Raw genomic sequence first — 18,348 nt, forward strand, 5'->3', positions numbered from 1 at the left:
AACTCTCCAACTTTCTAGAAGGCCCTCTGCCTGCCCAAGACTCTAGTGAAGTTTGTACCAGAACTCTGATGAAGATGTCAACTTAGGAAAAATAAAATTTAATTTAAATTTGATAATTCAATATTAGGGATGTGTGTTATATGATGAAACTGGTTCAATTTTAGAACTCACAAAAACTATTTACCACTTTTTAAAAAAAATGTAAGGTATTCATTACACTTTAATAAGACTCTCCAACCACTTAGCTCATTTCAGAATCACAGGGATCATATACTTTATAAAACCTAAACGCTATTTAGTGCACATCTTTGGTTTAGCCATTATAAAAAGTGAGCCTTTGAACTATCCACAACTCCTCAAGCACTGTCTCATTCCCAAATCCCTGCCAATCCAGAGAAATCCTGCCCACGATGCACACCTGGGAATGTGCGGGGAAGCAGCCCCTTCGTGGTGTGCACTTAAGCCTGGTGGACTGCCCTGAAGAATGGGTGACAGTGGGAGTAGGTAGGGTAGGAATGAATGCACTTCTCATTTCTTGAGGACTTTAGGAGGAGCAGTCCAGCACTAGGAATCTATGAAGAAGCCGAGAGAAGGGGTTAGGGATAACTACCTTTCTCACCAGAAAGCCTCAAATATCTGGAAGCGAAGACACCCCCCCTTTGTTCCTGCTCCCCCATTTTCTGGGAGAGCCTAAGGCACAGCCTGCAAGCTGAGGCGCAGAAGCCTTCCTCACTCCCTTCCTGGAGGCAGTCAGCTGCCACCACAGGCCTTCACCGGGGAGAGAGAGAGAACCCTCACCTTTGGATGCTATTAATTTCTGTTCAAATACTGGATATTTGAGGACTTAAAGGATTCGTGGGACTGTGATTTATTTAAAAATGAGCAGAAAAGTATTGGGACCTACCCATGTTTTCTCTCAGGGTTAGAAAAATATTATCCTCCTTAAGATTATTTTGAAATAAGGTAAGGCATAAGAAGAACGTGTTTTCATTACAGTGAAACACTTGTTTAATAAGTGGTTATATCAAAATAAGTAATAATGCAACTACATGTTTAAAAATTTCAAGCAATTCTGTTTATAATGTTGACACAATAAAACACTCTTCTTGTGGCCAACACAATATTGTCCGTGTTTTCCTATCTTTTACAAAAAGCTTATGATTTTATTAAGAATAACAAATGCTTAAGAGCAAGACTTTCCATTTTAAATGTTCTATTAAAAACAAGCAACCAAATTTACCAAATGAGGAAGAACTTTTATCATAATAGGCAAAATAAACCATGTTAGAATAGGAGTATTAAGGACATTTATTCAGAATCTTATCTGTGCCATAAAGTTCAGTTTTTAAATATACTTTTTATTGATTTCAGAGAGGCAGGGAGACGAAGAAAGAGATAGAAATATCAATGATGATAGAGAATCATTGATGGGCTGCCTTTTGCATGTCCCACACTGAAGATGGAGCTCGCAACCCAACTTGGGCAGGTTCCCTAACCGGGAATTAAACCATGACCTCCTGGTCCATAGGTCGACCCTCAACCACTGAGCAACACCAGCGGGGCACTTCATATTTAAAGTGCTACTATTCTAAGACACTGAGGTTAGACCCTGAAAGGAACCTACTTAGAAAGATGCTTTGACAGAAATAAGGGAGTTGGCAATCCTGCAGTTTTTACATTATATCTGCTTGTGTCGTCAGGACAGACCAGGATGAGGTCATCTGAGAAGCAGGGGAATCTTAAAGCCGCAGGATACTATTTCCTGATCAATAGGCTAACCTAATGAGGAAAAGAGACACTGGCTGTCAAATTCAAGATTCCTGAGGATGAGGGGACCGCAGCATTGGTCTGACCGCAATGCGGGAAGCATGGGAGGGAAGGCCTCTCCGTTGGAAGAAGGGCCACATCCCTGGGCAGGGACGAGACAACCCACACATCCTTTTATTTATGGAGGAAAATCTGGCCAGGGAAGAATGGGAGAGAAGGTCAGTGCCTGCAGTGTCCTTAGTGGTTGCCAATTTTCCACATATGAGGAAGTAGGAATCTATGCGGATCTCCATGTGGTTTGAACATGTGACTGTTTACACCTACACTGTGTGTCAATGTGTGTCATTGACCATTCACAGAGGAGTGGAGGCCAAATAACGCTAGAAAAGTCAGATCAAAGTGAACCACTCATTCGTTTTCTCTAGAAATCAGTTGATATTTAAAATCACCTTTTAATTATTAAATAGTTTTAAACAAATAGAAGGTATTTTATTGTTGTTGTTAGCATTATTCCCTTTTATCTGCTTAGATAATAAGTCTCAAGTAAGTTAAAGCAAGTGTCAGTGTGCTTCTGTTTGAAATGCCCTGACCGCTAGGGGTGGACCTTGAATAAAAGCTGCCAGCCAGCCCTAGCTGGTTTGGCTCAGTGGGTAGAGTGTCAGACTGCGGAGCGAAGGGTCCCAGGTTCGATTCCGGTCAAGGGCAGATGCCAGGGTTGTGGGCTTGATCCCCAGTTGGGGGAGTACAGGAGGCAGCCAATCAATGATTCTCTCTCATCATTGATGTTTCTCTCTCTCTCTCCCTCTCCCTTCCTCTCTAAAATCAATAAAACTATATTTTAAAAATAAATAAATAAAATAAAAGCTGCCATCTGGTTGGTCTCCAGCTGCAGCATTTGGTGCAGGCAGCCTGCACTGAACTCAGGACCCAGGCAGCAACGGGCTGGTGTATGTCCTCACATTAACCTCGCTGACTCAACTTTGGCCAGACAAACATGGCAAACACTTCTGCTCGTCCTAATTAACTAGTTGTCAGCGTCCGCATTATACCCCATGATTTTCATTTAGAAACAACCTCATTTGAAATCTAGTTAGAGAAAGTAGAGTTTTTTTAACATATATAATATTGTTAATATTGTACCTATTTTGCTGTAATCCAGGAAATGAATCCAGCATTCCAAGATCATACATTTCATCTGCTGTAATTCCACTTGTTTTCCCTTTATTACTTTATTCCCTTTATATTTTATTTCTATTTATTTTTGCTTGCAAATTTTACAAAAATAGACAGAATGAAAAAAAAAATACTTCCCTTCAACATCAAGGGAGCTTGCCAACTTTAACCATAGGGATATATATTTATTTATGTTATGTAATCTTTTTTGACATTATAAAATTTCCACAAAATTGGAGATTCATAAACTATAAAAACCTATTCCAAGTTTATCCACATTTCGAGACCTTTCTATGACTTTGGAAATGGGTCTGTAAATCTGCAAAAATTTAAACTTTCCATGAATTTCAATGAATTAGCAATACTGCAAGCATAACCTTCCTTTGCATTTTTTTCAGGATTTAAATTTGGGTGACCAATGGGAGAAATAGGGAAGAAAGAATGGGAGTTATGACTCAAATGAGAATTACTGTATCTTAGAAGTTAAACTTATACTACATTAATTCATTTATAATTTCCCACTAATTCCTGTCCTTGCTCATTTGCTTAGTAAATAATTTTAAACAATAAAACTAATATCATAAATTTACATATGGATACAATGATAATATTCCTACTCAAAAGGAAAGGATGTGTTTTCCAAGGTTTATGTTTATGTATTTTTTCTCTGTGTGTGTATAGTCAAAAATCTAGACTACACGTGTTTCCAATTATATAAATTTAAGACTCTAAGATTTAAATGTCAAGTGGAAATTTTCTAAAAGTTTCTATGTGCAGCTGGATTTATATATTATTTGTTCAAGGTCAACTTCAGCAGAGCTGCCAATAATGTTATGCAAGATTCATTTGGCACACTTAGCATATTAATATCATTCTGTAAGTAATCTTGATATTTAAAGGAAAATCAAAATGATCTGACAATAGGCAATAACAAAATAAAAAAAATCTTCACTATACCAAACACTAAGGTATGTCTGCTAAAATATAAATAATACTATATTTGCCCTTAAATCACAGACTGCATATTTGATCTGCTGATCATTACAGTGGGAATGATCTTTATACATTATAATGAGAATTTCAGCATCCCTTTGTCCTTGAAATCTTCTGAGATGACTATATTTATTTAGGAACTTTCCCATCAATACATGTTAGTTATAATGTTTTCCAAGAAACCTCTAAAGGCAGCAATTTTCAGGAACTTGGTAAAGGAGTATATATAGACAACTAAGAAATTTTCAAAAGGTTTTATTCAAAGATAGAGGCCCGATGCATGAAACTCGTGCAAGAGGCTCAGCCCTTGCAGCACCAGCTTCATCTGGAAGGTCGTCCGGATGGTTGTTCTGCTGTTCAGTTTAATTAGCATATTAGCTCTTTATTGCATAGGATAAGAATGTGTAAAGTCTTCTGGATGAAATTTTGCTTTCCATAATCTGCTCAAGGTCATTATTAGTGACAAGAATATTAACAAAGTTTTCCATTGACAAGATGCCATGGAGGTCTATAATTTTTAGATAATCAAATAGTCCTGAATAGCTTCTACTTAAAGATGATTAAGGCTAGGCGTGAAATGATTACCATAGAGACCCTTCATCAAGTAATCCACAAAATATGTGAAGAAAACAGGAAGAATTGCTGATCTGAAACGCACCATCAAATTGGTTCCGAGACAGATATGGGTTCCTCGACAAACTTAACTGCTTTAGGTATTCTTGAACTGTCTTCCTCCTGGATTTAAACACCTTTATACTTATTGGTGCTCCAAAGACACTATCTGCCTTCAGTCCAGAGAGAATGTATGTGTATCTCTATACATGAGAGATGATTTGATTAATTCATCAATGTGTGTGTGGGGTGGGAGGAGGGAGGATTAAATCTTTGTAAATAGTCAACAAAATCCTTCAACTTGTTAAAATAAAATGTTTTAAGAATAGTTTAATTTATGGGTCACACTGGATTGTAAAGCATGTTTAAGAGGTGAGACTTTTTAAGTTATCTATGACACCAGCAACCAGCATCCATCAATCTTACCTGCTAGGCTCATCTTGACTCTGGAGGCAACAATTCATGCTATTCACCAAAAAGCTAAACAAACGACTGTACAAGGACTTGGCCAGGAGATCCCGGTAAAATTCCGCCATCTCTATAGTATGCCGCCGTGTGATCATATCCCCTGGGATAGTGGAGAGGAGAAGAGGCCTAAGAACAAGGGTTTCTCTCGCTGAAAAGCAAGCAAAACTGTGCATATCCTATCCATCCCTCACCCACCCCCAAGCCCCAGAAGATGTTGAAAAATATACCAAGATTCTAATAAACGCGGTCTCTGTCAATTATTACGTAAAATGTTTCCCTTACATGTGTCATATACATTGCATCTTATTTGTTACAATTGTTGACCACAGCTTTTGACCTTTTGCAGACTGTTAATTTCCGTTCTCTTAGGGAACCAACTCTTTTAAGGGCCCCTCTTAACAAGTTTCCTGCTAACAGCTCACTGGTTTGGATACTGAATCATCCCCAAGGCATTTGGAAACCTGGCCATCTGGAAAATTAGTCATATTTTAAATATTTTCAAAGAAATGATCCAACTAACCAAAATGTGGGTCTGGAATGTGGGAACTTGCTTGGGCCTTAAGGGAGAAATTTCTGTGACATTCTCAAAGAGATGGCAATTGAAACCTTGAATAATAAGATTTTTAGAAGAGAACAGACTAGAGAAGAAAAAAATAAGTGAGGATGTTTTGGAATTGAGCCTATGACAGCATTTATGCTAGAGAGCGGAGAGGAAATGGGAACATCATATTCAAACTCTGTAGCCTTGGCCAACCTGGCTAACCATTGCAACTCAGGCTGAGCAGGGAGATAAATGACAGGATGAAGACCACGTGAAATGAGGGTGAAGCTGTTAATCACAGACATGCACACAAGGGAGGAGAACTGCCTCAGAGACTGGTTGAAATAAGCAAACAAACAAACAAAACAGCAGCAGATAATTGAGAGTCAGGGAGCTATACGTTCAAGGCCACGGGGATGGAACAACACATAATAGCAGTGAAAGCAGTGCGCCATCTATGATATTATAGAATCGGGGTCTCTAAAGTCAGCGTGATTATGGGCTCTATTGCAACACACATCTGGCACATGTGTAAGGAGATGAGGGCAAGTGTAAGCAGAGGAACCTGCATATATTAAATTATAGACATTAATGGAGGGTTCAATTTTTTGTCAACAAGTCAGGAGAAAAAAAAACAATGCATTTTGGATAACTTCAAGAAACTTAGTGTGGATGGATGCAAGAGCAGCAGTGGGAAAATGACTAAAAATGAGGCATAAAAGTTGGGTAAGGCCCAAGTAATAAAGGACCTCTTGTGCTGTCCCTAAAGTGACAAGCTTAACTCCAAAGATGTTGGGAAATCTTTCAAAGACTGTTCCCATGGATGAAATCATGTTTGCAGAAAGCTTATACCTGAAAGCAGTGTGAAAAGAAGGCAACATGAGATGAGGAAAAGATAAAAGATGAAGGAGACTGTTCCTGCCAAAATCTGGGGAGGGAATGATAAATTAAGGAAATGGTGATGGAAATGAAGGGAAGGCAGTAAGAATGACAGCTGTTTATGGAGTAGAGCTGGAGTGTGTCTGATCTACTCAGTGGAGAAGGAGGAGGAAGAGGTATCAAGAATGACTTTTGGCCCTGACCGGTTTGGCTCGGTGGATGGGGCGTCGGCCTGCGGACTGAAGAGTCCCAGATTCGATTTCGGTCAAGGGCATGTACCTTGGTTGCGGGCACATCCCCAATGGGGAGTGTGCAGGAGGCACCTGATTGATGTTTCTCTCTCATTGATGTTTCTGGTTCTCTATTCCTGTTCCCTTCCTCTCTGTAAAGAATCAATAAAGTATATTTTTTTTTAAAAAAAAAAGAATGACTTCTGGACAACTGAGTGGATAACGGGCAGATTCACAGAGTTCAGAAACATGGAAAGGAACTCTAGATGTGAGGCAGAAATTTATAAGTCACATACCTAAATACCTGCAAGTAGGTCCAATAGGAACAGAGGTAAGAAGAAGGGTGCTTTAGAGTAAAAAGATCAGGTGGATGGTGAGTCCCCAGAATTCTAATACAGAGGAAGGTTGGAAAGGCAATGATTTATAGTGAATAACTGAAGAGGATGGGAAAGCCACTCCCCTGGCCCCTTGACTAGAGATGCTTACAGCATAGAGACATATTCTGGGGATTGGGTAACATTAGATTCTAATTTCAAAAATGCCATTTCTTAATGATTACAAAGTTCTTTAACCTCTTTGAAATCTTAGTTATGGAAATGAAAATGCCCACCTCTTAGAAACCTGTCAGAATTTTTAAACATCCCCACATTTATAGTGGTTGTTACAATTCTTGTAAGTGCCCAATAAATGGTAGCTATTTATTAAAAGTGTTGACATGGAGGGAAAGGGCTGGTCTTCATTGAAGAGGACAGTGTGGCACCACATACACACAGGGACCCAATGTTTTCATTAAATCAATGCTCTTGGGTTGATGACTTTGTCTAAAATGACTGAGCAGCTAGAAAGGGTAACCAATTAGTCAAAATGGTCTCTCAAAAGCTCTGAGAGTTTAAGATATATAGTCAGATCAAGCGACCAAACAGGTTTTCAATGCTTTTCTCATTTGGCATTCAATTCACAGAAATCGTTTCACTGAGTGGGAAAAGGTAAGTTTGCATTTATTTTTTGTATTTCAAAGAAGACCAGGGTTGCACCAAGGTGAAAGCCAGAGTATTGGAAAAACGTACCTTTAAAGTATTGAATATCAGTTGTTAGAGCAGACACCAGTTCATCTGCTGAGACTTGTAACATCCCAGCCACTACAATTAAAGCAGCGTGGAAAACTAAAGTTAGTATTTTTTTAAGAGAGAGAACATTGTACTTGATGGTTATGATTTATAAGCTTCACACAGACCCATTAGAAAATGTGTGTATGAAAGAAAACGAAACAACCAACTTGTCAAATTCAACCAAAGAAACAGCCTGTAAGTAATCAAAGTGTTGATGAGTGTTAATGGGCTCCTGCATTAAGTCACAACTGGTTTTTTTCTCTCCTTTCCCTCATAAATAGGTATGGAAGTTTTCTCCCAATTCCCGATTAAAGGACTTTGATATGAGGTGAAGATACGCTGTTCACTGACAATCTGTGGTTTTAAGGTATTTTAGAGGGGAAAAAAAAACCACCAAAAAACTGGGATTGACTAACAGGCAACTTCAAAGGAGAGAGATTGTTGGCAAGATCTTTGCAGGAAAGCAATTATATTAGGTTTAAAATGTTTAGCTAATAACATGCCCCCAAAATATACTGGGTGGCGGAGGTGGGGGTGGAGAATAGTTAGAGTATAAATAAACCCAAGTATTTGCGGAAGAATCAACCTGTTAACGTGGTGGGCAGCAGGAGAACATAAATGTACATCTTGTTATTCATTCCCGTAGCCATTTATAAAAAAGAACAAAGTTACAGGCTTGTTTTTCCCCTCACCATTCTCACTGAATTCTGCTCTAGGGTTTATTCCACCAGGCTTTTCTGTACTGTGTCTCCATCTACTGGCAGGTCTGCAAAACTGCACACGTATTATGTCTGTTCCACTGACCTTGTTCTAGGAGCTGGAGGTCGGAAACAAACGCAGAGTCCTCCTCAGTCAGAGACGTGAACCGAATGTCTCCAACGTGTAATATTGCTGCTAGAATCACAAACAGATTCTCCACCTCCTGTGCATTTTATAAATAGAGAAAAGGAACAGTGTTGCTTAAAAGAAAATAGGCTTAAAGAGTAAAACTCTTTAAAACCCTAAAAGTAGGTTTAAAAAATGATGTTACTGTGGTCAACTGCTCCTATTGTAGATAAGCAATGAAATTATCGCATAATGCATTTCAGTATTTTCACTAGGACTTACAGAGAAAAATAAAGATCTAATGATAATGAATAAATCTCCACAAAAATACCTAAATTATGTCTGACTGTCTTAAAGTTAAAAATAATTTTTTTAAAAATGTTTTTGATATTAGAAGGCTTGTGATTTTTCAGATCTTGAATGTTCGAATCTCTAATTCAAAATTAAAATCTCATAGTTCAATGCACATTTCCTGTAAATCAATGTTTCTGTTCCTTAAACAAAAGAGAGTGAGGGGGTGATGTTCTGACGTGCATTACGTTTCCACAAAAGCATCAGAATGAAAACTGAATCATTGTGTCGTGGTGGTCTGACTGGTTGGACATCCCTGGGAAGGTCAGGTTCACACGTCCTCCCAGGCCTGGCCTGGAACTGTGCACGGAGGCTAATCAGACCTCCCGGCCGCTGTGGCTGCTTCGCTACGGACCGTGGGCCATGGTGTCCACCTTCTAGGTCTCTCTCTCATGAGATAAACTGTTACTGTGATTAAAGAATTTTTTTACTTCTCCTAGAAAATTAAGGGTGGCATGATGAAAACAACTGCCTAGACAAATAAAATGCTAACTGCTTTTTAAAGGTATTTTAAGGAAAACTCAGAAAAACATGAATTTGGCAAGAGCTATCTCTGAGCAGAAGGTAGAGGGAAGTAAAAGGATGTTTGCTGAGAGAAAATATCTGAGAATCTGGAACGCTGCATAAAAAGAATACCTTAAATTTGGTCTTGGACAGTCATTTGGTGGTAAGAATGAAAAGTCAGTAAAATGCTGTAAGCAAGAACATGCTTTTCTGGAATAATATGTACTTAGTGTGATGGTATCAATAGTAAAATTGGTCAAGTTCCATAAAGGGCAAGTGTCATAACCTTTTAAAGTTTTACTTATTTTCCTAACCTGCAATTTGGAAATAAAAAGTTCCTGCCTGTGGAAGTTTTACTAGGAACTACTCTTATTTTTTTTATAAATATATAGTTGAAACAATATACTCCATGGGACTTCATGAATTTCTCCAGAACCTCTACTTTCATCATAAGACATCGTTTGATCATCTTTAAAATGAGGGCATTGACAACAACGATGGCCGAGTCATTTTCAGGTTAGCACTCTGATTTCGACATGACTTAAAAGTACTTTTTGGTAACTCACAAATCATTCATGAGTGTTTCAAATTTAATCATTTATGCTTGTTTAGATAACACTTTACCTCTTACACTACCTGACAACACCCCCTCACCTTTCTTTTAATGAGTTTTTTTTTATTGATTTTAGAGAGAGAGGAAGGGAGAAGAATAGACAGAAACATCGATCAGCTGCCTCCTGCACGCCCCTTACTGGGGACTGAGCCTGCAACATAGGAATGTGCCCTGACCGGGAATCAGACTCATGACCTCTTGGTTCATGGGTTGTTGCTCAACCATTGAGCCATACTGGCTGGGCTCCCTTGATCTTTTAATAAACCCAGTAACTCGTTAAATGTTCTAGCCCCCCACGCCCCCGACCCCCGCCGCCATGAGATAGGCACTTCTGGACACACCCACAGGAAGGCTTTGCTCTGCCTGCAAGGATCTTACAGTTTAGTGGTGGAGAGCAGAGGCCTGAAAGCTAGCCTTAATATGAATTAAAGTGCAGTAAAACCTATGACAGGGACACAAATTGATTGCTCTGAGAATAGGGTGCACCTTGAGCAACAGTGAGCAACACTCACACGCCTCCTTGCTGGCGGGCTAGGCTGGTGGTGATGGAGGAAAGAGGTGGAGGTGCCTTCATGAACAGAACTCCCAAGGCCACAATCACTTACAAGGCCTTGATTCAAGGCCCTCACCCGCCTAGAAATACCTTCCTTCAATCGCATTGGACATGATGAATCCCTATGAAGTAGACTCCATTGTCATCATCCCAGTCTCCCCAAAGGGTCCAGATGAAGGGGTTGTCTTTTGTTAAAATGCCCATATCTCTTTCACCAAGAAGGTTGTTGGATTCTCTGTTCGCTATCTTAGGTGGGAGGTATATTTTGCTTGTCCTGCCTTTAAGGATCAATCATGGATTTTTAAAGCCCTGTTTCTAAGCACCTGGTACTCTGGCAGAACGGTTCCTCACCCACCTCTACATGCCAGTTTCCTATAAGACAGCAGACATTTCAGGCATGGAGAAAGGGGGGGATAACAAAAAATTCAACAGCAGCAAGTGGAAAGATAGGAAAGTGCAAAGGGGTGGGAGTTAGTAAAAGACAAACACATAGATTGGATAATCAGAGAACAACAACAAAAAAAAGCCATATGATTGCCCTTCCCAGAATTCCAATCACTAATGGGGTAAGGGTGGAGTGAAGCAAAGAGCCCAGAGCTAATTCATTTAGGGTGAGTCCCCATCTCCTTCCCCTCCCTTTTGGCACCTTCCCACCCCTTCTTACCCATTCACTGCCCCATTAGCCATATCTATGTGGGCAAGAGAAAAACATACAAATACTCAAAGCAATTAAGTTAGTGGTTTAAGGAAAAGAAAAATAACTTTTAAAAAACTATGACTAAATTTGGGTTTCTGGGCTACTGGCATACCCAAGTTACCCATGCAATCTCAGATCAATTGTTAATGAGGAACTGGCCATAATTCAAGAAACACCATATTCAATAAGGGGAATCAGATAAGGTGTAAAGGAAAAGAGATTTGGGGGAATTCTGAGAAGTCACAAGGCTTAGATCACTTCATATTTCTTATTCGCTAGACCTGTGCCATACAATTCAGTAACCATTCACCACACAATACCACTTCAATTTAAATTAATTAAAACAATGAAAAATTAAAAATCCATTCCCTCACTCTCATTAGCCACATTCCACGTGTCCCCTACTCACAGGTGACCATGGCTACCATAGTGTACAACACAGATCCAGGACATTTATATTATCTTAGAAATTTATACATGTTAAATTATATTTCTCAGTTTCATAATGCTTGCATGTATTTGGTAATTCTTTAAAAATAAAAAAAAGGACAACAATGTGTTGACTGCTCAAGGGATGGGGTAGGGGGAGGTGGAGAAGGGTTTCGGGGGCATAAATAGTGATAAATGTAAAATTTGACTTGGGGTGGTGAACACTCAATACAGTGCACAGACGATGTGCACCTAACATGTATGATTTTGTTAACCAGCCTTACCACAATAAATTGAATTAAAAGGGGTGAAAAAGCTTTATATTATTCAGGAAGATATTGTAATACAGTGATTCTCACCAATAAACAGTTCCTTCGGCTCTGCCGATTTTCTCTTATGCTTGTCAATGTAAAGTTCTTTTCATCTGTGTGGCTCACAGGTTTCATTTGGGAGAAGGGTTCCTTGGCCACACTCTGGGAGGTAGCAGCCCCTCCTCTTGTCACTCCCTATTGGTCTTCACAGTACCTGTGACCTGACCACCTTGGGTACGTCTACCTCCCCACTAGAATGTAAACTCCAGGGGCAGAGATCAGATTGGGGTTCCTTCTCTGCTGACTCACCAGTGTGTGCAACCACATCCGGAATGTGATAGGGACTCAGTAAAAGTTTCTGAAAGATTAACTTTAATAAATTAGTGCAAGGTTGTTTTCTCAGTGAAATATTTATAACTCACCAAGTTACTGAAGCCAACTACATTCAAGGCTTGTTTCAAAACAGCAAACCTCTCCCTGTTCAGGGAATGCTCTGCTGTTGATAGATCGTCTCTTAGGGTCTGGTTCAAATACCTGTGAAGATAAAGAGCACACAGCATTATAGCTTGGCTCCTGGTCAAGCTGCAGTGGTGACAAGTCACCGCGGCCATAGCTGGCCTCCAGAATAACGCAAATCGCCTGGACATCGCGCACCCATGTGATTATAAGGCTTGGATACATAATAGCACATGATGTTTCAGGAAGGAAACAAAAACGGTTCTTGTTGTACCAGAACATATTTACACTCTTTTACTCGGTTCTCACCTTAGCTGCACCCTTCCTTCTGAAAAGAGAAGGTCACGGTGTTTTATGTATTTCACACAGAAATTTAGTGGGTCCTATCATACGCGGTGTCATTAATATGTTTATTAAAGAGTGTTAATTTAAAGTAACTTATTATTTATTCTTGTCGGTATCTTTTAATTACAAAGTGGTTATGTCATTGATTTATTCCTTTCATTCAACAAACACATAAGAATCACCTGCCAAATATGCAATGCTAGCCAGCTGAGGATATAAAGATAAAGGGCTCACACCCCTGGAAGCTCAGCAGCCAAAACAAAAATATGTATCCAGGGCAAAGGCAAGAGAAGAGGTAGCTACAACACAATATGGAACTAGAACAATAGACAGGAATGGGAGGGGTTAGTAAGTGGCCCAGGAGGGGACCAAACCTTGAAGAACATGATGAGGGAATGGTTGTAGGAGAGAAAGAAGCTTTGGTTTCAAGAACTGACACTTCAATAAGAATCTGCCAAACAAATGTTTAAGGACATTCATTAACAATTAGCAACACACACAAAGGAACACAGGATTGAGTGTGCCTGATGTACATGGGAAGCTTGGGAAGATCAGCAAAATTGGGGTCCATGGCAGTGGTCAGCAAACTTTGGCTTGCGAGCCACATGCGGATCTTTGGCCCCTTGAGTGGGGCTCTTCCACAAAATACCACGTGCGGGCGCGCATGTACAGTGCGATTGAAACTTCATGGCCCATGCGCAGAAGTCAGTATTTTGTGGAAGAGCCCCACTCAAGGGGCCAAAGAGCCGCAGTTTGCTGACCACTGGTGGTGACAGGAGCAGAGATGGATGAGGTTGGGGACGTAGCCAGAGTTTCGTATGCCTTGCAGAAGAGTTTCAACTATGTCTTGGAGGTAATGGGTAGTGCTAATAGTCATGAAACAAAATGGCAAGAGCAGATTGTCGTTTCAGATAGAACATTCTGGTATCCCTGTGAAAGATTACCTGGAAAGAGATAAGGCAACTGAGAGACCATCAGTGGTGAAGAAAAGAAGATATAGAAAGGCATCCAGGAGGCTGAATTTGCAGGATGAGGGGGCAGATTGGATACAATGGGGAGAGAAAGGAGATGTGTCAGTGGTGCCTTTCAAGTTTCTATCTGGGGAAAAGAATGGACTGTGGACTCATTCAACCAAAGAGTGTTCTCAAGAGGAAGAGGAAATTTCTTGACAGAGAAAGTCTTATATTTTATGTTAGTCCTGTTGACTTTGAACTTCTCATTAAAGTTCAAGTGGAGTTCAAAGAAATGATTGGCCTTAGGGACCTGAAACTCAGAAAAGATTTGAGAATAAAATCTGGAAATCATCACCATGCAAAAATAAAAAACAAAAAACAAAAAAACATGGAGTGAATGAACTGGCGATGCTAAAATTTTAGGGGTGAAGAAAGACTTGAGTGTTCAGGGAGGAAGTAGAGAAATTAAACGTAATCAGTCACCACAACAAAGGGAGCACATATTTTGAAGATTGACTGACATGGACAGAAAATAAACTGTAGTCAAAAGAAACGGTGGTGTGGGGAGGACTCGGACTGCAGGCTGTGGTGTGGAAGTGGGGTCTGTGCGGACTTCTTTTTATCAATCATGGCTATGAAGGATAAAGATAAAACAGTCCAGTCTCTGGGGTGTGGAGTGGGAGAGATCAAAATATTCATATGCTGAGACAGAAACACGTAAAGATGGGATAAAAAACTAAGAGGAAGGGAGTTGTTGGGGAAGGTGTGGTGAAGAGAAGGATGTTGCTGAGGAAGGGAGAGGGGTTTGAATCAGGACTACAGTGGAGGGTGAGTTTCCCACTGAGAAAGGTGAGGAATCAGGGGTCCAACGGTGGTGGCGTCTCAGGGGAGTAGAGGAGCCACTGTTTGGTGGCTTCAGTTTTCCTAATGAAGGTCTTAATAGTAAGAAATTATAACCACTTTCAATTCTCCTTATTCTCGTAACAGTTTTTACTTCAGTTAAATTCTGGGTAGAAGCAGCAATGTGAAATTAATCTTGGTGGTTGTAGACATGGCTGTTAATTATGTAATAGTCCAGGAGGAATTCAATCAAAATAGAGACTTTTAGAGGGCAGTTTGCCTGATGGCAGGAATGATGCTTTGAAATTGCTCCTTCTCCTCTGTAGCCAGAACATTTGTTGGCATGAAAATTGTCAAAAATATAGAACTCAGTGTCTTCTGCAAAACTTTTAAATTTCTCCCACTCTTCAACAGTATCTGGGATGATTTCACTGGAAATATCATTTTTAGTTATCAGCAAAACTAGCTTAAAATGAGGTTAGTATAAAAAGTTAAAAGTTAGCCAAAGCCGGTTTGGCTCAGTGGATAGAGCATCGGCCTGCGGACTGAAAGGTCCCAGGTTCGATTCCGGGCAAGGGCATGTACCTGGGTTGCGGGCACATCTCCAGTGGGGGATGTGCAGGAGGCAGCTGATCGATGTTTCTGACTCTGTATCTCTCTCCCTTCCTCTCTGTAAAAAAAAAACAAAAACCAATAAAATATTTTAAAAAAAGAAACAAACAAAAAAAGTTAAAAGTTTTTTTTTAATTAAAAGTACTCATTTCCCTTTGACATCATTTAATAGCAAAACCACATACAAGGACAGAAAAATACTTGAAGAATATGCCTATTAAAATATTACAACTAAGAATCTGAAGACTCAGAGTTGAGTCCCTTTTGCCCCTTTCTGATGACATTTTAAACCTTTTATTATTTATAAAATGGAGAAAATAGATAAAAAATAAAATTTAAAAATTCTTCTTGTTTAGTTCATGATGCTTCTATGAGTATGAAATAAGATATTGTGCATGGTATGCTTTCTGTACTCAGCATGCAATGTATATGCAGGATATGAGTATTTCTTGGAAAGAAAGTATTTTGCATATGTGGGGAGCTCTTAGTCAAAGTGCTCTGTGCAACAAAGCTCTTAATCACACTAATAACTAAGCCGAATGAAGTGAGAGACATTTTGAGGAACTTTAACAAATGCTTTCAATAATGAAAAATGTTTTAATCTATAAAATATGCTTTTCTGTTTTCTTAGATAAAAGTAATAGAAGGAAAAGATCATAGTTCTCACTTCTTGACTAATTTTCCCTGATGTGAATCACTTGAAAGTTGACAATCACATGGGCAGTATTTACCATGGCATTTCCAGGCATTTTTAACACTTAAAAATAGGAATGGTTGTGGTTGTGGGCTACAGATCAACTATAACTCCTTGATATTTTCCCACTAATCTCAACACAGTGGTTGAAAACCACCCTAAATAAATCTCGGCAAGTATTTTATCTGAGTTTCCAACTTTGTCACCTATTAATTAATTGTCCCACAATTCCCAGTATTTAAACCTTAGTACTCAGTGTTCTATATATTTTCAATTAACATTTTATGTCTCAAAATCATAAACTTATAGCTCAATCTGCTTTGTTAATTACCTCATTTTAACTCATAACTTGGCACAGTAATGTTTGGCAACATACAAACATCTCAATGTCCAGAGTCAGGAACATCAGAGACTGTATCATTGGTTGAATCAAGAACCATTGTCATTTTGTTGCTAACATTGGCAGATCCAGGGAATGCTCTAGATGTTGTTTCTACTTCGGAGTACAAGACTGTGACATGTGGGCTGTATAATATTACAAGTTATAGATGGATGTATACTGTTTGATTAATTCCACTCAAAGAGAAAAGCCACGTGTCAAATCATTGACTGGATGTTTTAAAATCGCTTCTTCAGTTAATCTCTCCACATTGATCATGACAAGAGCTAGTCTTGTGCCCATTCGAGGTCTAAGGAAATCAAAACTTGTTTAACGTAACCAGTCCAGTCATTAGCCAACCAACACACACTCTGTCCTAACTCCTCAGCTCTTCTCAAGCTCAATTATATGTTTCCTGCAGGGGAGATGGCAGGGAAAGATAGACTGAACAGCCTCATTAGGCATCTTCCTAACTTATATTATTTTCTTGAAAATGTGGGAGGACAAAAACTAAGCAATGAAATTATTATGAAATATAGATATATTTTAATTGAATGCAAAATCTCATGAAGTTTGAAGATTTCACAAGGCATTTCACTATCAATGTACTATTTTCTGACCCAACTCTCTACTTACTATACTAGTGTGAATCGGGATAGCTCACAGCTCAGCAGAGGCCTGGGACATGCCGCAGGGCCCCGCTTCCTCTCAGAGAGGTCCCTGAGGAGACCCTGGTAAGATGTCCTGGCATGGCCCAAGCATCTTTGACATAAGAATGGAATTCAGTGATAGCTGGTTTCAGCCCTGCTCCAATGACTTGCCTACCTCATTTATTAGTTCTAGAAAAGTGTTTTGTAGTTTCTTTGGGGTTTCATACTTTCTTTGTTTACCACATTTGATAGTGGTTTGTTTTTGTTGTTGTTTTTTAGCAAGTTTATAAATCTCATTTTTATAGATCAGCATGAAAAAGCACACCTGCATCAAATATACAAATATCTTTGTTTTCATTTACAAGAAACAAAATAAAAATGTGTCAAAATGGAGCAGTGCAAAATTCTGTTTGGGCTTTGTATAAGAAAACATTCTCATTGCAAGTTAAATTTAGTTAAAATAAGTCAGTAACCACCAAGGTTGACTATGTGCTATTTCCAATGAATTATTCCATTGTTCCAATTTGTTGACTGTCATGGCAAGTAGCGTTCCAGTGATATATCTTCCAAGGTAGGTCAAATTTATAGACAAAATCGTGTGTGAACTGTGTGTGTGACTGTACTGTGTACATGTGAATGTGTGTGAGCGTTTGTGCTGATACTTATGCTTTGTGGTAAAGAAAAGAAGAGCCTGGACTAAGTTTTTCAGGCCCTCTGAGAACATATGGATAAACTTAAGTCATGCATTAAATCACAGGAGAATTTTCCTGTGTTAACAAGAGTCCACAATGAAAACTCCTTGAGAATGTACTGCATAAAGGGACAAATTAAAACCTAGCCTCCTAGCCTAGTAATGGGGAACCTATCACAAGCATGTCAGAGGTGACACGCAAACTCATTTTTTTGGTTGATTTTTTTGTTGTTGTTAAATGGCATTTAAATATATAAAATAAATATCAAAAATATAAGTCTTTGTTTTACTATGGTTGCAAATATCAAAAAAATTCTATATGTGACATGGCACCAAAGTTAGGGTTTTTCAAAATGCTGACATGCCGAGCTCAAAAGGTTCGCCATCACTGCCTAGCCTACGGTGCAACTCCTACATAAAGACTGGGAATCCAAGGTACATGATCTGAATATCAAATACAAACAATGGCCAATTGCAAAAACTCTACCTTGGAATTTCAAGGGGAGGGGAGGGGAGGGGAGAGGAGGGGAGAGCAGGGGAGGGGAGAGGAGAGGAGGGGAGAGGAGAGGAGAGGAGAGGAGAGGAGACCAACTAAGAGAACAAACAAAAAAACAGCTGCCCTGCCCAGGTTCACCAGGCACCCTCACTCAGAGGCAGGAAAGGACTGCTTGTG

At 39.4% G+C, this 18,348-nt stretch overlaps 1 protein-coding gene across 1 annotated transcript in view; it reads right to left on the reverse strand.

The window, feature by feature from the left end:
* MYO16 (myosin XVI) overlaps nucleotides 1-18,348 on the reverse strand; it is a 439,204-nt gene that overhangs the window by 230,555 nt on the left and 190,301 nt on the right. The window contains exons 17-20 of the mRNA XM_006770695.2: nucleotides 12,478-12,589; nucleotides 8,577-8,694; nucleotides 7,731-7,802; nucleotides 4,972-5,113 (exon numbers count right to left, since the gene is read on the reverse strand). Of these exons, the coding sequence (XP_006770758.1) occupies nucleotides 4,972-5,113; nucleotides 7,731-7,802; nucleotides 8,577-8,694; nucleotides 12,478-12,589 (444 nt within the window). The remainder of the gene's footprint in view (nucleotides 1-4,971; nucleotides 5,114-7,730; nucleotides 7,803-8,576; nucleotides 8,695-12,477; nucleotides 12,590-18,348) is intronic.

The sequence above is a fragment of the Myotis davidii genome, unplaced genomic scaffold (genome assembly GCF_000327345.1).
Source record: "Myotis davidii unplaced genomic scaffold, ASM32734v1 scaffold242, whole genome shotgun sequence".
Taxonomy (NCBI): Eukaryota; Metazoa; Chordata; class Mammalia; order Chiroptera; family Vespertilionidae; genus Myotis; species Myotis davidii.